Raw genomic sequence first — 24,603 nt, forward strand, 5'->3', positions numbered from 1 at the left:
TTAACATAAAGGTAATGTTATGCACTAATCTTTTCCTTCGTTCTTTCTTTTATATTTAGGTAGTTAAGCCTAATGTGTAATTATTCAAATTTTATTAGGTGGATGATGGGGTTCGCATGAAGATTGCAGTCTCACTCGTGTTAAAGAATTATAATGTGATCAGAGATAGGGTCAAAGAAAATGCCATTGAAAATCTTAATAAGCTGTATGATAATCACCATCGTGATGATTAGATTTACAACATAGGATATTTATTATTATTTTTGTTTTTATTATTTTCTTGTGGGCATATGAGCCGTCTAGTGACATACGACATTATATTTTGTTTACGTTTGTGTTGGTATTTGTTTGCCGAATTATTTAATGTATCCATTTGACTAGAGATATAAGTATTATTATTTTTAAGGGTGGATTTTCTTGACCATCATTATTACTTCTATGTTTTATGATTTTTCCACTAGTGGTGCTTATTATTATGCCATTTTGACATTATGATTGATTTGATCATAATTAGATAGATTCAGAATCAATACATATTAACCCTGCTTGAGCATTTCCTTTGGATGGTAAATGACTAGTTTTGTTTATCAGTTTATAAGAGTTTGATGAAGTTATTCTGGTTTAAATTCTACTGATGTAATTCAACTTGTGAAATGCCTTTTATTCTGTGGAGTAGGTCCTAAGTTTCCAACATGGCTTAGGAGGCAAAGTTCTCTCAGGGTCTTGACTAGAGGTGTTCAAAACCGATCTGAACCGAACTAAACCGCCAAACCGAACTGAAAAAACCAAAAAATTGAAAACCAAAAAAACTCATTTTGCTGTTTTTTGTGCGGTTCGGTTCGGTTTTTTTTACTCTCAAAACCCTAACCGAACCGGTTCGAAAAAAACCCTAAAAATGCCTAACCCCTCCCCCCCAACAAGACCCCCACCCCCCAAATGAACAAAGGTTGCTGCGCGAGTGTGAGAGCGCCCCCCTCCCCCAGCCGTCCCTGACCCTAACCCCCCAAATCCCCAATCCCTAACCTGCGGCTGCGCTCTCTACTCTCTAGTCTCTATCATCAGTCGCTCTCGCTCTCGCCAATCCCAGTCGCTCTCGCTCTCTCTTCTCCAAATCCCAGCCGCTCTCGCTCTCTCTTCTCCAAATCGCCAAAGCACGACGCCGTCGCCACCCACAGCACGACGCCGAAGCCTTCCTCTTCGCGGAGACGCCACCCACAGCACGACGCCGTCGCCCACGCACAGCACCACGCCGTCGCCATTGAGACGCCACCACCCAGCGCCAGCAGTGTTTCTGGGTTCTCCCACTCAGCGCCACTATCATCAGTTCAACCCACTCCCAGCACGGCAGCACCTCCGAGTCTCCCAGTCAGCCTTCCTCCCAAGTCAACATGGAGCCCGAGCCACCGATTCAGGTAATTTGCTGTTTATTGCTGTTTACTGGTTGTTTATTGGTGGTTGTTTACTGTCAATATGGAGCCCGAGTCAATATGAACCATTTGCTGTTTACTGGTGGTTGCTGTTTAGTGTTTATTGCTGTTTATGGTTGCTATTTATTGCTGTTTAATTCCTTATAGTTTATAACTTGATGAATTATTTTATTGTTGGTATTGTTGCTGGAATTCTGGTTGCTGTTTATTGTTCATTTTATTGTTGGTAATTTGGTATTGCTATTATTGATTTATTGTTCAGTTTTTGCCGAACCTTTCCAGTTTATTGTTCAGTTTAGGGAAAATTTTTTTATTGCTGGTTCACTGATCATTGATTCATTGTAATTAAGTAATTTGACTGATTACTGTTCAATAATCATTGAATTCATTGTTGCTGGTTGTTGTTAACTTGTTATTGTTTTATTTGTTTTTTATTGTTTAGGGAAATTTTTTGTTTTATTTGTTTTATTGTTTTACTTGTCACTGATCATTGATTTCATTGTTGCTAGTTGTTGTTTTATTGCTGGTTCAGTGATTGTAAGTCAGTTAATATTATGGGATACTGATTTTTATTTAATATTTCTGTGTTTTGCTGCTCCTGCTCCTGCAGTTCATCTTGAAAGTTGGAATCCTATGTGGTCTGTTTCAAGGTCAGATTGATTTTAGTTATGATGTTTCATTATGTGATTTGTTTTTTAATCTATTCATTTAACTTTTGGATTGTGGTTATATGCTTTTATACAAGTAACCTGTATCTGAGAGTAGTTGTAGATGTTGGTTAGTTTTCTATACAGCTTTCTAATGGTCTATACTGAACTTTTTAATTTACGAATGCAGTATACTCACAGGGCTTCTTTCATTCATGGTGAGTGCCTTCTTTCTATTCTAATTAAATTCTTATTCCTTTCATTTCCTATCTTATTTCTTTGTTTGGAAGATAGTTGTCGTGGCTCATCAAATCAGAGTTATGGGGTAAAAAATGCATTTTATTGTTCCTTTATAGCTTTAGTAGCTTGCAGTTGGTACCTTGCCATGTATGAGATTTTCTTGCGATTTTTTTATATCTAATGGACTTCATTCTTTCAGATGGACAACAGCCCAACCACCTCCGCCGAGAAGCAGTGTTTAGCAAAATCTTCCCTTTTTTTCAATTGCAAGAAGTAGGTCTATTGCATCATCTTTTCCCAAGTCACCATAGAATTTAGCAAGGTCTCTACAATTTGTCTCCCATTTTTTTTGATTGTTGTATTTGAATTTCTTTTGTCGATAAATTTCAATAGATCAAGACTTTGTTAGCAATTGTGTATTTGTGTTTGTTGATTTCAATGTTATGACTTTATGAAATAGTATGGTAGTTTTTTTTTTGAATTGACTGAAAAAACCGAACAAACCGAACCAAATCAAACCGATTTTAATTGGTTTGGTTTGGTTCGGATGGTTTCGATAAAAAAACCGAACCAAACCGAACCGCAGTTTGATAAAACGATTGGATCGGATGGCTTTTCTCTCAAAAACCGAACCAAACCGCACCGCGAACACCCCTAGTCTTGACAATGTCCAAATTAGGTATCTCAGACAAGGCTCCAATTTGGTTTTGGAATTGGACTTTGCAGCTCGAATTCCTGGATCTCTCTAACAATGAGATAAGTGGAGATCTATCTAATGTCTTCTTAAATTCCAGCATTATAAATTTGAGTTCTAATCTATTCAAGGGTCTATTGCCAAGTGTGTCTGCAAATGTTGAAGTGCTGAATATAGCCAACAACTCAATCTCTGGACCAATTTCTCCTTTAAAAATATATTTTTTTTCTTTCAAAGGAACAGCCGATGCAAGCCTTAGATGAATCCTCTCTTAAAACCTGTTAGCATCTGTGTTCTGCTTCCTCTCTCTCCTTGCTCTGCTGCTGCTTCCATCCTCAATTACTATGAATATCTCTATCAACCCTTTTAAAGTTCCAATATACTAAGAAAATAATGAATAAATAAATAAAATCCAATTAAAAAGGATATTATGATATGAGCAAATTAAAATAGAACAAGTGAAAGAATGAGCTTTGCACTTGGTTCATTTTTTAATTTACTGAAGTTTTAGTTTATACATATTAGTGAACTTATTAATTTCTTTGATTTATTAATAAACATGTCAACAAAAAAAAATATCTTAGGAATTTTGAAGGCCAATGCGTGCAAGTTAATGACTATTGGAACTTGGAAGATTTGTTCCTGATACTATGAAAGTAAATTACACAGCAATTTGCACATATTACTGCTCTATTTATTGAGAGACGAGCCCTCTACAAGATTCTACAAAATACATGGGGGAGAAAAACAGATACCCATTCACACATACATAAATGAGCAAAAAATTTTCTTCTATTTCCGTGTAACATACAACTACAAGAAAAATAACTGAGCAAGTTTACATTGTAGCTGTGTTGAAGTAGCAGTATGAGAGTTGTCTTGTGTGATAATATGAATAACTTGAGTGGCATTGAAATGGCTTGTTAATACTGTATCATCATATATGCTGCTCCAAATGGTAACTGGATCCATGTAGATCCCCAAGTATGAGACGCGACGAGTTTGGAGGCACATTGAGTAACAAGTGACAATTTCGACCAACCGACTTATAGTATATTTCAAGCAGATTGATTGCAGACTTTGGAAGTTCTGAAAGATGCCAAAACCAACCAAGTCTGATTGAGACATCACAGAGGGCAGGTACCCACTCATGACCAGCCGGATCTCCCTCGGCCGCATATCTGTTAGGAACAAAGAAAACATTGAACAATCTGAGACAAGGCATAACAAAGAAAACATTGCCGTTTTGGGACATATATCACCATTCGAGCAACTAATATTGACTCTGGTCCTGAAATCTTCCAAAAGAGAATCCGGATAGTTCCCATTGATGTTTCCATCTCCTTTTGACTCAGGAGCATAAGAAATAATCTTTTCCACTTCATTCAGGCACTTAGAAAATGGTTTAACTTCATTAGACATATCAGAAGCATTCCCTTCGGTCAGAGTTCTCGCATTTAAGTTTAAAAAATGATACAGGATAACACCAGCCACGTTGTTAATCATGCTTCTTCCCCCAACGACTTGAAGAAGACGCGATAAGATATATAGTGAAGTGATAGCAGATAAATCTGAGCCCTGGGTAAAAGAACATATTGTTTGAATCAGCGCATCATGTGGAAATAAATCATGGATATAAATTCAAGTATAGCAACTAGCAAGATCAGCTGAAGCAGGCAATTACCAAGTGGGAAATTATGATATATATTCAAACATTCACAAGTTAGAGATTTGTTTTATCAATTATCGTCAATTCATATCAAGTATCAACAGACTTTAACACTAGAGTTGATATAGCAATGATATACCACAACAGAGGGAAACAGTAATTAGAGTAAACTAATTAACAGGAAATTCTCAGATCTCACATTATTATTCATTGAAGCTGGTAATGAGAATAGTACAGGAAACACAAGCCCATTCAGGAGATTCTCAGTAACCAATTGATTCAATCAAGGCTCATCAACACTAAGAATGTCTTTCAAGTAGTATAGTTCATCAACAATTTTATCAGATTCAAGAATCAATCCATTTCTTCTTTTTTGAGTGTCCATATCCCTGTTTGAATAAAGGGCTGTATCATTAGAAATCAGAATCAATCAAGCATATATAAATTAATGAAAAATATCTAACAAATGATTATACCCTTTTTCATGGAGAAAAGCATCTAAGGGAATACACATTGTGTGATTCACTAATAAAAGAAAGAGGAGAGAAAATTTAGAACAGAAAAACTTGCAACACAACCTTAGAAAAGACATATAGTATGGAGCCAAGTCTCCCCCATCAAGTTCATACGGATGCAAAATGATGCTATTAATATAACCATTGCTGAAACAATAGTCTGCAAGATGCAAAGTCAGCACAGCATATTGGATTAAGTACCAGTATGAAGCCTAAGACATACCAGTAGATAATATAAAAGTACCAACAGACCATCTGGATTCTGTGTGCCATATTTGACAACATTTCCGCATAGCATAAGATCTCGTGCATCACACTATTGATGGGTCTAAAGATCTTCAATTAAAAAAATTAAAGTTTTCAACTCAAATAACTATTTCATGCCTAACAATGTATGAACAATAGGTAAAACTCTAAAGTCTAATGACCTTAGCCTGAAACATCAAGAAATACTAACAGTCTTACAAATTGCATGTTCATTATCCATGTTTTGAATCATTATGCTGAGATACTGAAGTAACGGTGCCTCAATTCTTGAATTTTCACTGATATCAAGCATACGAATGAATTCCGCAACCACTTGGCGATCCATGAAACAGCTGAACCATTTAATAAAAAAAATTTTCAAAATTCAAAAAATTCAAATAACAATTATGGTGTTTGTTATTTGTCACATATTAAAATTATGGTGTTTGCTACAGGAATCTTTGAACAACGCTTCAAGTATAAGTTTTATTTCCAATACTGTTCATGTGGAAAATCTTTTTCCTTGTTATTTGCAAAATGTACAGCTTTTAAGTACTAAAAGTATCCCTTTTTAGAAACCAAGTCCCACAAAAGTTGTAACCAACATGTAAAAATAAAACACTACTCTTTAACATGAGAACCATAAATATTAATTTAAGGATTAAGTAACTAAAACAGAAGCATTAGAATAATTAAAAATAACAACAAAAATAGGCTTCTAAAGTGATGATTGAACAGCTGAGACATTATCTATTATCTCCTTGAATAGGATTGATTATTGGCTTATGCTATGTGTACCAGAGAGAGTAGCAGAAATTAAAGCTATGTAACAACCTGCACTGGATACCTATGAATGCAATCTTCCCAAGGAGACTTGTGTGAAGCCTTGACATGCCTAAGTGCCTGCCACACTGCCCTGTTACACTTAAATCCACTTCCAAATGCAATCTGCCACACCCTATTCCCCTTCCTCATTCTTCCCTTGGCTTCAGTGTATGCCAGCTCATACCAAATAGAGCTTGAAGAAGTGTTCCCAAATCTGTGAAGTGTCATTCTAGAAGCCTCAACATGCATAGGCAGAAGCTGAAGATTCTTCTCAAGCTCATCAATCACAGCTCTCCCACCAGCATGAATGCAGAAATGATCAAATGCAAGCTTGAAATCAGGTATATAAGGCTTCACTTTTGCATTCAGAAGCTTCTTAACAACCAAAGTAGCAAAGAACAGAAGCTGTTCAATTATTGGAAGAACAAGAGGCCCCAAAGTTGTGATGTTAGTCTTCAAAGCCCCACCAGCAATAGCCATAAGATCCTTTGAGAGAGAAACACCAGTTTTGCCATCATCATCTTGTTCTTGATACACACACCTGAAAGCTTTATCATCAGCACCCTTATGAGTCCTCACAACATGAACAAGCTTGTACTTTGCTCTTCTCTTAACAGAGCCTTTGTTGGACAACAAAACAGCAGAACCACCAACACGGAACAAACAATTTGGGATCAGCATAGATTTCTTGTTCCCAAAGTACCAATTCTGAGTAATGTTCTCAGTGCTAACAACAACAGCATAAGTGTTCCTATGAACTTGAAGCATGTCCTTAGCAAGATCAATGGCTATAACTCCTGCACTACAACCCATACCACCCAAATTGAAGCTTCTAATGTTACCCCTACGCTTGTACTTGTTCACAATCATTGCAGAAAGTGAAGGAGTTGGGTTAAACAAACTGCAATTCACAACAAGAACACCAATATCCTTAGGCTTAATCTTTGTATTAGCAGAGAGATTATCCAAAGCACCAAACATAACATTCTCAGCTTCTTCTCTTGCAACAGCCATGGAAGGAGTTGGAGGGATATGATGCATGGCTTCGGGTACATACTGACCGTCGAAGTCTAAGGTTTCTTTCTTGGTTGAGCTTCTGCTCTCTGAACTCGAAGGAAGGAAACTGGAATGGAGATGGATTTTTCTACTGAGCAGTCTGAGAAGAGGGGGGCAGAATCGTGACGGAGACAGAGGCCAGGCGACGAACACAACTCAGAAGACGGTGGTGGGTTGGAAGAATCTGCGACGACCAGACAAAGACGATGGTGACTGAGCGCCCGACGGACGGCGGCAAGAGCGCGATGGAGCAGATGAATACCAGGAACTGACGCGCCGAGGTCGAGGAAGAAGAAGCTGCGATTCTTGAAGGAGGAAGAAACACGGACGATCAGACGACGATGGTAGTGCCTGAGAGCGATGGACGGCGGCAGTCCTTGGGGCGGTGGTGGAGAAGCTAGGGTTTAGGGGAGAAGCTGTTAAGATAGGGGTATTCAAAGGGTATTTTTGTCTAATCAAATAAAAGAAAGATGTTTAAGTCTTTTAATTAAAATTAAATAAAATTTATTTTTTATTTTTATTTAATTAAAAGGGTGTTTTAGTAAAAGTGGTGATATATTATATATTTAAAAAAGAAAAAATTAAATGCTGCGTGGAAAATAAATTCCACTTGTTTAATTGTTATTTGTCCACATTTTAAACGTATCGGTACGTATTAATTTATCATCGTACCGTAGCAAACACCAATTAAAAAGTATTACGTTAGTAGTTTATTTTAATGTAAATTGAATTCATTTATATCGATGTAAGCATGCATAATAAATTCAATTTAGGATTGATGGTAGTAAATCGATCTTATTAGATTCGATTTATCTAGTATGATGAGTGTACTAAAAGTCTAAATCACTAAAATAAATCGAATAAAGTGGGTTTGATTTATGCAAGAAAAGATTATAGAAAAAATCGACCCTAAAAAATTCAAATTACCATTTACAAACAACCATATTTGATAAAGAAATAAAATATAAACAAAAATTTCAAACTGAATAAAAAAAAATACATTAAAATTGAAATAGAAATAAAAAGGATAGGATGAAATTGAGTACAAAGAAAATCACTTTATTTTCTACCCAATTTCTTGACGCAACAAGAAAGGGACTCCTCAACCCAATTTGTCAACGCCATAATTTAAGAATGGGGAGTGCTAGGGGAACAATGAAAATTTTGAACAACATGAACAACCACCAATCAAATAAAAATACACTACACCCTAATTTAATGCTACTAATTACATTTATTCTTTTAACTCTATTAATTCATATTGTTTACACATTGTTCAAAAAACTTGTTGGTTATCTATCTTTTCCTTTAAGAATTGAATCGAAGGGATTTCTCAACTTTCTACCCAATTCCTTGATGCAATAAGAGAGGGACTCCTCAACCTCAATTGTCCATACCATGGTTTCACCACGAAACCAAAAAAGGAGTTTTTAAACCTCTAACACATTTTGTGTTTCGACTATCCTAATTTTTTTTTGTGACTTCGACTACCCTAGATTATGAGGTATTTAAAACCTCTTATTAGGTTAAAATATAGAAAATCCTGAGCCCACAAACATAAGGCCCAATCTAGTAATTAAATAAATAAAATCAAAATGCATCGAATTAAGACATTCTAAAAATGTAAACTAATATCTTCTATATAACACTTGAACTCTTCATATCACAAACATTTGAAGCACGTATCATTCTACTTCTTTTCAAAAAAGATTCGCCCTCGAATCTTGTAGGTGAAAAAATAGTATATGAAAAGAACAATAATTACAATGAAGATCATTTCTTTTTTTTTCTCGTTTTTATTTTATTTTTTAAACAATAAAATCAACAATAATGAAACGCAAGCAGAAACAAGAATACAAAAACTTAAAGAAAGACGCGACAGACATTAGATTCTTTTTTTATGATAAAAGAAGAACAAATATAGATTAATAAGAATTAATCTAATACTTGAGCTTACCAAATGGTAAAGGAATAAATGGATAAATAAGACAATAAGGATTCAAACGGAATAAAAAAAGATGCATTAAAATTAAAATAGAAACAAAAATGATAGATTGAAATTGAGTACAAAGAGAATCAGTCTACTTTCTACCCAATTTCTTGACGCAACAAGAAAGGGACTCTTCAACCTAACTTGTCAATGCCATAATTTGAAAATTGAATCGAAGGGACTACTCAACCTTCTACCAAATTCTCCGATGCAACAAGAGATGGACTCCTCAACCTCAATTGTCCACGCCATGGTTTCATCACGAAACAAAAAAAAGGGTTTTCAAACCTCTAAATCATTCTTTACTACGACTACAATAGCTGAGGTATTTATAACCTCTTATTAGGTTAAAACAAAGAAAACCCTAAAGCCCATAAACATATGGCTCAATCTAGCAATTAAATAAACAAAATCAAAATATATCAAATTAAATTAAAACGTTCTAAAAATGTAAATTAATATCTTCTAAATAACACTTGAACTCTTTATATTACGAACATTTGAAGCACGTATCAATATTAAATCGAATTAATTAGATTTAGACTATCGTCCAACCTATATAAATACCAACAACATGTTGAATCCTCATTAGAGTGACACTCAACATAGTTACGGAAGATAGCTTTCTAGTTCTTGTGCACTACAAAGGCACGATTAAGATTAAAACACAATCGAGAATTAAGTATGCTGATAAAAATTCGTTGAGTGTCTTTCTCAGACATTCTATGAGCCTGGTTGATTTTCATAATACCATACTACAAAAATTGGGTCTGCATGGAATAAAACGAATCGACAAGTTATATTATCGAATTCCGATTTCTGTTGTTCGGGATGGGGTGAAGTACGACTCGTTTGTGATAGGTAGTGATGAGAATGTGCAAGTTTTATTTTACTGTCATCGCCAGTTTTCGGAGGTGAGAATCCCTGAACTATTGGCAAAGCTTGTGGATGTGGTCTCTAGTTCAGGAGGATCGAACCGGAATCATCAATCAGTACCTTTGGCAGCAGCCTCCAGTTCAACCCCTGTTGTTGCATCTTTATCTGTACCTATAATTGCATCTATGAGAGATATGGTGGCATCTCCATCTTTTGCAGCTGATCTACACCGCGACGAGATTGCAAAATAAGGTGCTAACATGAATACCCCTGTTATGATTCCGATTTTTTGGGCGGTTGGAGAATCGGATGCGATGGAAGATGTCCTAAGGGATGACGATGATGTAGAGCCTACCACGATTGCTGATGATAGCGATGATGATATAGAGAGGAGTATTCCTGTCGGGCCTGGTTGAGCATCGAGCTCGGAAACTCAGCAGTACCCGCTGTAATTTTCGTCTCTAGACTTGGATGCGATGAGACCAGAGAGGTTACCAGATGTACAGTATAGTTTTGACGCGAGAGATTTACAGGATACCGCAGGTCTAGCTGAGTTCCAAGTCGATCAACAATTCCATAATAAAGAGAAAATCGTCCTATGTGTGAAGACTTATAGCATCTGTCGTAGAGTTGAGTATAAAGTGATGGAATCGGACCATGATAAGTAGTACGGCAAGTGCAAGGAGTTCGAAAATAGTTGCAGATGGTTGATTCGGATTACGCTACGGTGGCGGAAGGGCATATGAGAGGTCAGACGGTATAACGGACCTCATACATGTTTGGCCACCTCGATCTCTAGTGATCACAAGAAACTTGACTATCATGTGATATCTGCTTATATCCTTCCTATGATCAGAGTTGATGCGTCCGTGTCAATCAAGATTCTCCAGATTGCGACGGAGGCACATTTTGGGTTCAGACCTATATATAAGAGGGTGTGGTTGGCTAAGTAAAAGGTCTTTAACCTAAAGCATAGGAATTATATTAAATCTAAAAAATTAAACTAATTTACATCATTTCCTTATTTCTACTGCCTATTTAACCTAACATTAGAAACCTACCTATACTTTTGAAAAATTACTAATCTAGTTAATCACACTCTAACTAAGCATTGTTAACCAGTAAACAATTAATCTAATTACCATTTGTAGTTTAATCACAAAAGCGCATATAACAAAATTCTAAGCCACTTAACATCACAAACTATTATTGATATTCAATTTCGAAAACTAACCTCTTCGTCAATCAAACCAGCAATGTGGGTGACGCCGTCTAACCGATAGATACGATTGGAATCGTCTTCCATTTTCACAGTTTCAATCCTAGTTTTTTTTTTTTTTTTTGCACAAATGTTCTCTGGATCTGATTTTTTGGTGGTTGGAATGTAAGTCGAAACAACTGGATTCAAATTCCTTATAATGGCATAGAAGCATTAAATCGATGTTAGTGGATTCGATTTACCACTAGCTTTCATTCAAGGTAAATCAAACTAACTCCATTCGATTTACTAGCGATGAATTCGAATTATTAGGGCAGAAAACCATAATTATAATTCGAAGCTAATGATTTCGATTTACAATGGATGGAGTTTTAAATGGTAGTAAATCGAATCATATTTATTCAATTTATAGAAATTTCTATTAGTTCGAATTTGATTAATTCGATTTACCATTACAATCTCTAAATCAATTTTAATAAATTTAATTTAAATAAAAGTGTGTATCAGAATATGCCCATAACATTTTTCACTTTAAGAAATTCATGTAATTTTATTCACCAATTAATTTGTTTAAGTGATTTGCCTTTAAAATTATATAATTATTTTAAAAATAATCAATAAATATTAAATAAGATAAATTTAAACAAATATTTTATTGTCTATCAAATATTATTAATAAAATAAAAAATGAATGAAAAATATCAGTATAAGTACAGTGATGCTGCAATACAAAACAAGACTTAACACTTCGAATGCCGGCATGAATACGACGTTGGCTGAGGCTTACCAGTGTCCACAATCCCATTCTCATTAGGTTTGGATCAACCCCGGCCCTTTAAATGTCAGCACTGTAATTCTTCCATATCTAGATAAGATCGTCGTGATAACAAAAAGAAAAACTAAGACAACGATATTGTGTACAGTTATATGGGCCAGAATTTGGATGGAAATTAATGCCATGTATTGGTCCTTAAGATCTCAAGATTTGTGCTAATTATACTATACTAGCTATTAGATCAATTCCATGCTTTATTAGATCGCATAGCATCAAGATGATGTTGCATGTTCCTCTCTTTAGTCTTTATTTACTTTTTCTTCTGTGGAAAAAGAAACACATTAACAACAGAATGATGTTTACCCACATTTAATAATGATGTTTATTATGGCTAGGAAAAAAAACCCAAAATCATGTCAGAAAATTATGTGGAACATAATGAACCGTGTGGGAGCCAAATACAACCAATAACTCTGGCCCATCACATACATCCTATTCTATCCCAATATTGTCATACTTTATCCATCTTTCAATTCTTTAGGATAATGAATAATTAATGACAAGAAGATTAATATTGCTTCTAAACCACTTACTTAGATCTCATCAACAAGATTAATGAGTTGCTCTAAGATTTTAACAATTTCTTTTTCATTCAGGCTCAGGTGGCTATGTACGTAGAGTTCCATTCTACATGCAAGGAGATTATACGTGTCATCATGGATGCGGCATGAGTTATCTTCTGCCCATTGAAGATAGTTCATGCACTTTTCTCCACATGCATGCCAATTTGGAGCCTTAACTACGATAACATTTTACCCATTCATATGAGAATAAGGTTCGTCATCAATTTTAAATTCTCTAATCCAATGAGTAGCGAATTACTCTTCATACATTATCCACTTCGAAATTTAATTTGTTTCATCCAGTCATTAGTGAAATCTTATAATTATTATGATTATTAAATTCTATTTCACAAAATTGAATCTATCATTTTATTAAATACCAACAAATCAAGTACGAGTGTGCAGGATTTTTAATTTTAACCAAAAACTTGGGAAGAGATTAATACGAACGAAGACAGTTTCCTCTTTCCGATACCACATGCAATGTGGGGGTGAAAACAGAGGATCAGAAAGGTTGGAACTTCTGCACGCAACAAAGCCAAAAGAATTAAAATTTCAAAACAAAAATCTGACCCTTTTTATTTTTAAATAGATTTAATTTTGTCCCATTTTTATCATATAATAAATTGGCAAAGTCTATGGTAATTAACACAACCGACAGATGTATCATTCTCTCTGTTCTTTTTTGTGTCAACCGACAGACACATTATGAAAGCTGAATATTCGGTCACTTAATTTGATCTTCTTTTCCAAATGTTGGCCACATGATTTTTTTTTAGCATTTATAAAGAAAAATAAAGAAACAGCCTGATAAAGAAATCCAATTAGAATGAAAAGCAAGTGAAAAAGAAAGATTTAATAAAAGATAACAGTAAATACTGGTACCAAACTAAGCAAAGTTAAATTGCAGTACTTCTATCATCATCACAGACTTAAGCCCATTTTTTCCGAACTAATAATTGAACACATCAATTATATAAAAATGTGAAAAATTTACTCTCTTGCGGTCAAGTTGTGGAACAAACACACGAAGAATGTTCCGAGTATCATTTGCTTGTCTGCAATTAAAAATTAAAGATAAAAAATAAAAATATTTTAGTTTTGGTAATTTATTTTTAAAGAAGAAATTCTTAAAAAAATTCTTTGAACTTGTATAACTAGTTGATAAGGGAGTAAAAATAAAAAATATAAAAGTACGTGGTTAAAAGGGCACATAGAAATAATTAAAAGACGCTTTATGATCTTCGAGACTTCGACTATGCATTTGTCCCTATTTGACTAGTAGCAGGATAAAGTAAAGAGATAGGCTAGTCTTGCCCATTATCCTATATTTGACAGTTGATACGAGTGAGTAGGCCCTCACCATTGAAGATCAACGGTGGTAACTAATTGCTTCGCAACAAAATTTGTGAGGCATGCACTAAAGAAAAAAAAGAATTTAATTTTGGTGATTTATTCTTAAAAAAAATTAAGAAAATTATTTAAATTTGCATAACTGGTTGATGAGAAGGTAAAAACATAAAATGTGAAAGTTAGAAGCATGTGGTTGAAAGGGTGTGTAGAAATAATTGGAAGAAATTTTGTGATATTCGACTATACATTTGTCAATGCTTGACTAGCAGCAGAAAAAAAGCAGAGATATTAGAAAAAAAAGTAGAGGTAGGCTATTGTTGTCCATTATACTGTATCTGACGGTTGAAACGCAGATTACTTTGCAGAGAAACTTGTGGGGCGTGCATTAAAGATAAAAAATAAAAATATTTTAATTTTGGTGATTTATTCTAAAAGAAAAAATTCTTGAAAAAATTGTTTAAATTTGCATAACTTGTTGATGAGAGAGTAAAAACAGAAAATGTGAAAGTTAGAAGCATGTGGTTGAAAGGGTGCATAGAAACAATTGAAAGAGGTTTTGTGATATTCGACTATGCATTTGCCCCTTCTTGACTAGCAACAGAGAAAACGCAGAGGTATCAGGAGAAAGCAGAGGTAAGCTAGTGCTGCCGATTATTCTGTATCTGACGGTTAATACGAGTGAGTGGACCATTATCATTGGAGATCAATGGTGGCTGATTGCTTTGAGAGAAACTTGTAGGGTTTGCACTAAAGATAAAAAAATATATATATTAATTTTGGTGATTTATTCTTAAAGAAAAAGATTCTTGAAAAAATTCTTTAGATTTGCATAGCTGGTTGATGAGGAAGTAAAAATAGAAAATGTGAAAGTTAGAAGCGCACGATTGAAAGGGTGCGTAGAAACAATTGGAAGAAGTTTTGTGATATTCGACTATGCATTTGCCCCTACATTACTAGCAGCAGAAAAAAAAAAAAGCAGAGGTATGCTAGTGTTGCCCGCTAACCTATATTTGATGGTTGATACGAGTGAGTGGGCCATCATCGTCGAAGATCAACAGTGACTAATTGCTTTGCAGAAAAACTTGTGGAGCTTGAACTAAAAAAAAAATAATAATAATTCGGTGATTTATTCTTAAAAAAAAAAAGAATTCTTGAAAAAATTCTTTAGGTTTCAGTTACTAGTTGATGAGTGGATAAAAACAGAAAATGTGAAAATTAGAAGTGGGTGGTTGGAAGGGCGCGTAAAAATAATTGGAAGAGGATTTGTTATATTTGACTCTGCATTTGTCCTTACTTGACTAGCAGCCAGAAAACAAAAAAGCAAAAGACTAGCGTTGCCCAACCTATATCTGATGGTTGATACGAGTGAGTGGACCATCATCATTGGAGATCAACGGTGGTGGCTGATGATTTCGCAAAGAAACTTGTGGAACGTGCACTAAAAATAAAAAATAAAAAATAAAAATATTTTAATTTTAGTGATTTATTCTAAAAGAAAAAAATTCTTTAGATTTGTAGAGCTGGTTGATGAAGGGGTAAAAATAGAAAATGTGAAAGTTAGAACCGTGGTTGAAAGGGTGCGTAGAAACAATTGGAAGTGGTTTTATGATATTCGACTATGTGTTTGTCCCTACTTGACTTGTAGCAGGAAAAAAGTAGAGGTAGGCTAATGTTGCTCATTAACCTACATCTGACGGTTGATACGAGTGAGTGGGCTATCATCATTGGAAATCAACGGTGGCTGATTACTTTCTAGAGAAATTTGTGGGGCGCACACTAAAGATAAAAAAATAAAATATTTTAATTTTGGTGATTTATTCTTAAAGAAAAAAATTCTTGAAAATTTTTTTTAAATTTGCATAGTTAGTTGATTGGGGGGTAAAAATCGAAAATGTGAAAGTTAGAAGCGCGTGGTTGAAAGGGCGCGTAGAAAAAATTGGAAGAAGTTTTGTGATATTCGACTACGCATTTTTCTTACTTAACTAGTAAGAAGAAAAACACCGAGGTATCAGGAAAAGACAAAGGTAGGCTAGTGCTGCCGATTATCTTGTATCTGACGGTTGATACGATTGCTTTGCAGAAAAATTTGTGGGGCTTGCGCTAAAGATAAAAAATATTTTAATTTTGGTGATCTATTCTTAAGAAAAAAAATTCTTTAGATTTGCATAGCTGGTTGATGACGGGGTAAAAACAGAAAATGTGAAAGTTAGAAGCATGTGGTTTAAAGGAAGCGTAGAAATAATTGGAAGAGGTTTTGTGTTATTCGACTATGCATTTGTCCCTACTTGTCTAGCAGCAGAAAAAAAGTGTAGGTATAAGAAAAAAAAAAGTAGAGGTAGGCTAGTATTTCCATTATACTGTATTTGACGGTTGATACAAGTGAGTAGGTCATTATCATTGGAGATTAACGATGGCTGATTGCTTTGTAAAGAAACTTGTAGAGGTGCACTAAAGATAAAAAATAAAAATATTTTAATTCTGGTAATTTATTTTTCTTTTTTAAATTTTTTAGATTTGTATAGTTGGATGATGAGGGATAAAAATAGAAAATGTGAAAGTTAGAAGCGATTGGTTGAAAGGACGTGTAGAAACAAGTGGCAGAGGCTTTGTGATATTCGACAATGCTTTTGTCCTTACTTGACTTGCAACAGAAAAAAGAAAAAAAAGCAGAGGTATCAGGAGAAATGTAAAGGTAGACTAGTGTTGCCGATTATCCTATATCTGACGGTTGATACGAGTGAGTGGGCCATCATAATTGGAGATCAATGGTGGCTGATTATTTTGCATAGAAACTTGTGGAGTTTGCACTAAAGATAAAAAATAAAAATATTTTAATTTTGGCAATTTATTCTTAAAAAAAATTCTTGAAAAAATTCTTTAGATTTGCATAGCTCGTTGATGAGGGGGTAAAAATAAAAAATGTGAAAATTAGAAGCACATGGTTGAAAGGGCGCGTAGAAACAACTGAAAGAGGCTTCGTGATATTCGATTATGTATTTTTCCCTACTTGACTAGCAGCAGGAAAAAAAAAAGAGGTTGGCCAATGTTGCTCACTAACTTACATCTGACGATTGATACGAGTGAGTGAGCCATTATCATTGGAGATCAACGGTGGCTGATTGCTTTACAGAAAAATTTGTGGAGCGTGCAGTAAAGATAAAAAATAAAAATATTTTAATTTTGGTGATTTATTCTAAAAGAAAAAAATTCTTGAGAAAAATCTTTAAATTTGCATAACTGGTTTATGAGAGGGTAAAAACAGAAAAAAGTGAAAGTTAAAAGCATGTGATTGAAAGGGTGCATAGAAACAATTGGAAGAAGTTTTGTGATATTCGACTATGCATTTGCCCCTTCTTGACTAGCAGAGAAAACACATATGTATTAAGAGAAAGCAGAGGTAGGCTAGTGCTGCCCCTTCTAGTGATTTATTCTAAAAGAAAAAAATTATTGAAGAAAAATATTTTTGAAAATATTCTTCAGATTTGCATGATTGGTTGATGAAGGGGTAAAATAGAAAATGCGAAAGTTAGAAGCGCGTGGTTGAAAGGACGCGTAAAAATACTTAGAAGAGGGTTTGTAATATTTGACTATGCATTTGTCCCTACTTAACTAGCAGCCAGAAAAAAACAGAGATAGACTAGTGTTGTCCATTAACCTATATTTGACAGTTGATACGAGTGAGTGGACCATTATCATCGAAGATCAACGGTGACTGATTGCTTTATAAAAAAATTTGTGGGGCGTGTATTAAAGATAAAAAATAAAAATATATTTATTTTGGTGATTTATTCTTAACGAACAAATTTTTAAAAAAATTCTTTAGATTTATATAGCTAAGTAATAAAGGGATAAAATAAAAAAAAATAAAAATTAAAAGTGCGTGATTGAAAGAGTGCATAGAAATAATTAGAAGAAATTTTGTGATATTCTACTATATATTTGTCTCTACTTAATTAATAACACAAAAAAAAAGAGATATCAAGTAAAAAATAAAAATAGATTAATATTATCCGTTATTCTATCTGACAATTAATACAAGTGAGTGAATTATTATCATTGAAAATTAATGATAGCTGATATTTGTGCCAAAAAAATTGTGAGATGCATACTACCACATTGTTTGGATCAAGAGAATTTAGAGGGAAAGAAAATGAAAGGAGAGAAAATGGATGAAAAAGTAGGTTTTTTGTTGTTTGGATGAGAGGAGAAAATAGAATGGAAAGAAAAAAATTTATGTGAGACCCACTAAAATATTTTCATCTCAAGGATGAGATGAAAATGAGGAGAAATGTTACAAACATAAATAAAATTACATATTTATCCTTTATTATTAATAAATTATAACTTATATATAATATAGATAAGGGTATTAATGTAATTTTATACTATTATGATTTTTTTCTTTTTACTTTTCTTTTCATCCAAACAAAAAAAAAATTTATTTTCATTTTTTTTCCATCTATTTTCTCTTCATCCAAACACCATACAAATCACTCTATTTTTCTTTCTATTTTTTTCCTCTTATTTTCTTTCCTCTTATTTTCTTTTTTACATCCAAACAAAGCCTACATGTAATGATTTCAGTCATTTACAGTTTTTAAAGTAGACTATTCATGCTTCTCTTCTATGTTGTACGGATCTACTTAAATTAACATGTTTCTTTTTTTTTATTAATTAAAATTTTATTTAGTTTGTAAATAAAATATGTTTATATTTATCTTTTTTTATACTATAGATGAAATATTGTCTAAAATACGTATGTCGATAAATAAAATATTTAATTTATTTATTTATTAAAAAACTCATTATTTCTAAAATATGATCAGTAATTCAGCATCTCCCTTTTTCTGTTAGCTGGAAAGTAAATATTGTCAGAGGTTGGTGCAAAGATGCCGAGTCAACTAGGAATAGAACTATATTAAAAGAGAAGAGAAATATCTGAAAAAATTCTGAATTCTGAAGCATTAATGTGATTGACAATTGACAAACGAGACATTATTTCAAGCCATTCATGTGCGCAATCATAGCAGAGATAAATGGAAGCCTCCAACACAATAATCATACCACTTTATTATCAAATATTTATATTTTATACACATAAATAAACTGTTCTAGTGTCAATAATTTTTTTTGTACTGAAAAAAATAACATAAAAATGTGTTGATTACTATCTTGAACTAGGTTGTGGATGATCTTCAAGAAAGGGGTGTTTAGATTCTTCTTTTGACCCATATTTTTCAAACAGATCTTGTTATTTATAACCTACCTCTTTTTAAAGTTCCTTAACTAGAAATCAATTCATGTGGCTTTATTACTTGTTGACTAGATTATACTACACAATAGTATTGTCTACTATCATTTTTAAAATTGGTTGGTACAAGTGAACTGTCTCCCTGAATAGATTTTACATACAAGATTATGAATTTACACATTCTCTTTTATTTTAAAGAGAACTTACCTAATGATCATTTTCAACATAAACTTTCATAGACAGTTCTTTACATAATTTTTTTTTTCTGATTAAAAGGGGGCTAAGCGCCCAAGATATGATGATATACTCTCTATAATAAATGCTTTTTTTTTTGGTGTACTATAATAAATGCTTTTTGGTAAAGAAGAGAGTATCATACTATCATAACTATCATCATGTTGTTATTTGTACCTTTTGTCCGCAAGGACCCAACCCTTGTCAATTATGGGTCCTTCGTTTGGGCCAAAGTTTAATTGCAGGTCCGCGACCAGTGGGCCTAGTGGTCCCTGTTGGAGTTGATAAATTGGCCCAAATTTGAAGAAGATAGGCGATATGTTGGTCCAGTTAAAATTTGAAAGGTAATGGTCCATTTTGGATGTACATCCAAATAAATCCTCCGTTTCCGCCCATAAGAATCCATCTTAAGGAATACTCTTTAGTAATGACCCAAAAGAAAAAAAAAGGAACACTCTAGTCTATAAGCCATAGTAATGACCCAAAAGAAAAAAAAAAGGAACACTCTAGTCTATAAACCATAGTTATCATAATGAAACTGGTTAAAAATATTTAGTTACTGAATCATGAGTTAAACCATTAAGTTACTAGTTGAACCAATTAATTCAATTATAATTAAATAATTATATAAAATTTTATTTCATTTTTTAAAATATGTTTTTAATTTTAATTTTATATTAAATTAACTATTATTTTTAAAATTTAATAATTTATTAATTAGTTTATACTTCAAAATATCATATAATTATATGAAATAAAAAGTATATTGTAACTAATAAAGAATATTTTTGTCTTCTCTTTTAATTTGCAAATATGTAATAAAATTTAATATTTATTTTAAAAATTGTGTATGATTAAGAAAAATGGTTAATTGAAAAAGAATGAATACAAAACTAAAATTAAAATTAAATTAAAAATATGAAGAATTTAATTGAATAAGTTATAAAATATAAGAATCACAAGAACCAATATAACCTAGTTGTAGAGAACTGATATGAAATAGTTTAATTTATTATGTATTTCCAACTAATACTTAACAGTGTACAAACTAAACACTTAAAATTATAATCAACATAGTAAGTCTATTTAGATTGTGTTGGCTAACTAGTTTTTCTTCTTTTTAGAATATCCGACCAAAAAAAGTTTAGAATATATACAATGTAATTTTCGAGTGCATAAAAAAATTGTATATACTTGATATTAAGAATTCAAATTGGTATTGATAATATAATAGTCTTCTTTAATATATTCTTGTCCGGTGTATAAATATAAGGATAAAATATTTATATAAATAAAAAATAACTCAATATTATCTGAATCACCTAATATATGAATTCGATTTATGTTTAAATATAATGTTCTATATAATTTAATACATATTAATTCGATTTACTATTAAAATGTGTAAATCGAATTCAATAAATTCGATTAATATAAATATATACATAAAGATATTTAAATAATATTTTTTTATTTTAGATGATTCAAATAATATTAGATTATTTTTTGTTTGTATAAGTGTTTTATCCTAGATATAATCTAGTGAATAAACATTTGAAATTAAAGTAGTGCATAGAACGTTGCTTAAAAAGTGTTCGAACTTTGCAAAGTCCCACGTTGACCATGAACTTTTAATAACAATAGGAAGTAGCCTATATAAGGTTTACCACAATTTTCTAAAGTGATCGAGCCAAAAAATTTTAGTAATAAAGACACAATTAGAAAATTGTTTAATACAGATAGATTTATAGATAGATTTAGTCTTTATTACAGACGAATTTTTGGTTACCAACAGATTTTGTTCTTCTGTAAAAACTTCGTCGGAAATTATTTACTGACAGATTTTTTTTCGTTGAAAAACTATCGACGGATTTTTACCAGTTATCGACGGATTTTTCCTCTATAAATTCTCCCCTCCATTTCCTTGGAACGTCGAACTTTCCGACGGATTTTTCGTCGGTAATTACATGCGGATTTTTCGACAGATTTTCCGTCGATAATTACAGATGGATTTTCCGTCGGTAATTAGAGACAGATTTTCCTTCGGTAATTAGAGACAAATTTTCCGTCGGTAATTGGCGACAGATTTCCGACATATTTTCTGTCTGTAATTAGAATCTTAGAAAACCATCCCAAACTCTGAATATAGACAGAAAATTTGTCTGTAAATCCGTCAATAAAATAAAATAGATTTTTTTTTTTAATTTTTCATTGCAAAATAAACTTGTTTTTCAGTATTAAAAACATTAAATAAAATAAAATAAAATAAAATAAAAATATGAAACATTTTTTATATAACCAAATATGCCATCATAAGGGATCGAAGTCTTATTATATAAATAACAATAGTATTAGAGACACAATCATATGATGCTGATCTAAATATCCAGCAGACATCATAGAATAGGTTATATATACAATGTTTACATATCAACTAACATCCTTCGCAACCTTTATGAGCTCCTCTTGAGCCTTGTACAGCGCCCAAGTCGCAGAAAGACGACCGGCATCTTTTCCTGAGTCTGAGTATCCTATCATAACTTCTTGCTTCCCATTGATTCGGTTTCTGTACCAATCAATAGAGAAAAGCCGCGCCACTGCAGTAGGAGCAGACTCAAGATCATCAAGCTTTTCAAACAATGGCACGGCCCTTAGCGGTTGCTTCACGTGGCATTCCCATTGTAAGAGCTCAACAGCAAGCATATCAGACGGTGCTGTTGCCATTGAGATTATGTAGGCACCAAAGTTGTCTAAGGGAAGTTCTGTAATGACATGGAAGGTTTCCAGAACATCGGCGATCTCTTCTATTTTGGGAAGATCAGGGCCAAACAGATGGCGCTTTCCACTGAGCTCTGACAGGGGCCATTCCTGCCTGCGTTCCTCAGACCACTCTTGGTATGATCCAATCTCCAAGTGTTTGGTAATGGCATCCATGACATCAGTGTGCCGGTCTGACTCTTGACGAATGTCGAGTCTTACCATTGAGAGTCCAAATGTGGAAACTTGCTGCAAGAAATCAAGAAGGCTACCATCTACTATTGGTTGGTCACCACATGCGCAGAGTGATCTATAGCAGAGTTCAAGGGGCTCCAGGAACTGCAAGAAAAGAATTTGAGTCAAATAGTGTTTTAACATATATTGCCATGCATTTTGTATTGTCCTTTGTGAATCATGGATTTACTACTTTGAATGAAATAAAAAACAAAAATTAGAAAGTACCACAGTAAAGAAGGAACTCAGTATGTGACTAACCCAAACTAATAGAAGGCCGATCATCAAATTACAGTGTAATGATTAAGATGAGTTAAGTGGCTAACCCAAACTAATACTGACAAAATATTGTAAACAATTATAATTCAGATTCAAACAAATCATAGTCCTCATTCAAAAGTTTGAATTAGAAACTAAAAAAGAAACTGAAAAAGCACATAGATCACAATAAGCAATGAGAAAGCACATCGATTACGATAAACAAACAAAATCATATGAATTTTGAGTTGAAGTCTGGGAAAAATATAATGCTGCCATTACGAAGATCACCTTGAATTTAGATTGCTTGAGAATAGGAGCATCACCAGTGGCTCTCAGATGAACAACCACTGCCACAAAACCAAAACCCTAGTTCACGCACCTTATCGGTTCGAACAGGGGGAAAGAGAGAGGTGGAACCGCGACTGACGGTGGAACCGATTTTGGTCACCACGAAGCTAGGGCTTGCGCGAAGGTATGCGAGCCAGAACTGAGGGGGATAAAAGTAGAGAGAGAGGCATAGCGGTGGTGGAGCTTGAGCTTGCTTTGTTCTGCGAACGAAAAAAACACGGAGCTTGCTTTGTTTAAAAAAGAGGAGAAGAAGGAGAAGGTAGCTCCGCCAGTTAGGGTGGCCGGCAGTGGAGCTGTAGGTGAGGAATGGAGAAGAAAGAGCTCGTGCGACGGAGAGAAGAAGGAGCCCGTTGATGGAGAGGGGAATGCTAGGTTTAGCTAAGGGAGTTCTTCGATTTGAAGTTAAACCGCTAGGTTTAGCTAGGTTTCTTTGATTTGTGTGTTGTGAATGGAGTTCGGGCAAATGCTAGGTTTAACTAAAAATTATCGACAGAAAATTTTAAAGTACAGACGGATTTTCCGTCTGTAATAATTGAATAAAACGCAGCGTTTTTATTCATTTAATTACAGACGGATTTTCCGTCTAGTAACCATTTCCCACAAAAAAAATTAATTTTTCCGACAGAATTATCGACGGATTCTCTTTTCCGTCTGTAATTTATGCTAATTCATTTTTTTGTTTTCCGACAAAAAATTTCTCTGAAATTCCGTCTGTATTTCCGTGGGATAAAATCCGTCAAAAATATCCGTCTGTAATAACTAGTTTCTAGTAGTGAGATAAAAGTAATATTATAAAAAAATTAGTGTGCATATATTTAAATATCCAACTTAGGTATATTAATCAAGTTTTTAAAATTATAATTTTAATATATAAAAAAATATATTAATCTAATTTTGTTTTTTTTTAGTGTTTTGACAATATTACAATATATATTTATTATTAATATTAGTGTTTTGTATGACCAAGTATTCTGTGCCTATTAAATCACATCTTTATTAACTATTTTTTATATAATACATAAAAAAAATTATAACTAAATAGTTAAAAAGATTTATACAAGATTCTACTCTAATTATATAAGAGATATAAAAATAAATAAATATAATAAATAAAATTATGATGTGAGACCTGTTTCGAGGGACGGCGTTCGACATTTGTTAGTATTAAGGTACTACTGTCCGAGTTGTCTATTAGTATCAAGGTATTGTTGTTCGAGTTTCTCGCGAGAAGGTAGAGATAGATGGTATCTTTGTTTTGATACTTAAGTTAACATATATAGGTTTTAGGCAGATTTTTAGTAGATTGGGTTCGAAGTATATCTGAAGGTATCAACGTATTTATAGTAATAAATGTAAAGTCGAT

The 24,603-nt window shown here is 33.3% G+C and overlaps 2 protein-coding genes and 1 long non-coding RNA gene across 25 annotated transcripts; 1 reads left to right on the plus strand and 2 right to left on the minus strand.

The window, feature by feature from the left end:
- The first annotated feature begins 918 nt into the window (after positions 1-918).
- LOC112737021 (uncharacterized) lies at positions 919-2,771 on the plus strand. Its single transcript, XR_003168858.2, has 4 exons — positions 919-1,412; positions 2,038-2,077; positions 2,265-2,292; positions 2,514-2,771. It is a non-coding gene; the product is annotated as an uncharacterized lncRNA (long non-coding RNA).
- Positions 2,772-3,680: 909 nt separating this feature from the next.
- LOC112737022 (3-ketoacyl-CoA synthase 4) lies at positions 3,681-8,230 on the minus strand. Of its 23 annotated transcripts, none has more exons than XR_011870204.1 (6): positions 6,286-8,230; positions 5,658-5,791; positions 5,256-5,352; positions 4,877-5,066; positions 4,271-4,586; positions 3,681-4,189 (listed from the first exon to the last, which is right to left on the minus strand). XR_011870204.1 is itself a non-coding variant. In XM_072213139.1 (4 exons), the coding sequence occupies exons 1-4, from the start codon at positions 7,302-7,304 to the stop codon at positions 4,961-4,963; spliced, it is 1,356 nt and encodes a 451-aa protein (XP_072069240.1). In that variant the 5' UTR covers positions 7,305-8,230; the 3' UTR covers positions 3,681-4,960. The 23 variants fall into 23 exon arrangements, 7 of the variants coding, with proteins under 7 accessions (XP_072069240.1, XP_072069239.1, XP_025642508.2 ...); XR_011870202.1 differs by having other exon boundaries at positions 5,154-5,352; XR_011870206.1 differs by having other exon boundaries at positions 5,650-5,791.
- Positions 8,231-21,783: 13,553 nt separating this feature from the next.
- Positions 21,784-24,395, minus strand: LOC112732549 (phosphoenolpyruvate carboxylase, housekeeping isozyme-like). Its single transcript, XM_072210527.1, has 3 exons — positions 24,370-24,395; positions 23,272-23,440; positions 21,784-22,736 (listed from the first exon to the last, which is right to left on the minus strand). The coding sequence occupies exons 1-3, from the start codon at positions 24,393-24,395 to the stop codon at positions 22,071-22,073; spliced, it is 861 nt and encodes a 286-aa protein (XP_072066628.1). The 3' UTR covers positions 21,784-22,070.
- Between the last annotated feature and the right edge of the window lie 208 nt (positions 24,396-24,603).

This window comes from Arachis hypogaea, chromosome 13 (assembly GCF_003086295.3).
Source record: "Arachis hypogaea cultivar Tifrunner chromosome 13, arahy.Tifrunner.gnm2.J5K5, whole genome shotgun sequence".
Lineage (NCBI taxonomy): Eukaryota > Viridiplantae > Streptophyta > Magnoliopsida > Fabales > Fabaceae > Arachis > Arachis hypogaea.

Coding starts and splice junctions, on each gene's coding strand:
- LOC112737022 (XM_072213138.1), bottom strand. CDS start 7,304: ATGCATCATATCCCTCCAACTCCTTCCATGGCTGTTGCAAGAGAAGAA. Junction 5,792..6,285: donor TGGGAAGATTGCATTCATAG/GTATCCAGTGCA, acceptor TAAATGGTTCAG/CTGTTTCATGGATCGCCAAG. Junction 5,353..5,657: donor GGATAATGAACATGCAATTT/GTAAGACTGTTA, acceptor TGCATCTTGCAG/ACTATTGTTTCAGCAATGGT.
- LOC112732549 (XM_072210527.1), bottom strand. CDS start 24,395: ATGTCGAACGCCGTCCCTCGAAACAG. Junction 23,441..24,369: donor AACGCCGTCCCTCGAAACAG/GTCTCACATCAT, acceptor TTTCGTTCGCAG/AACAAAGCAAGCTCAAGCTC. Junction 22,737..23,271: donor CCCCTGTTCGAACCGATAAG/GTGCGTGAACTA, acceptor CTTTTCTTGCAG/TTCCTGGAGCCCCTTGAACT.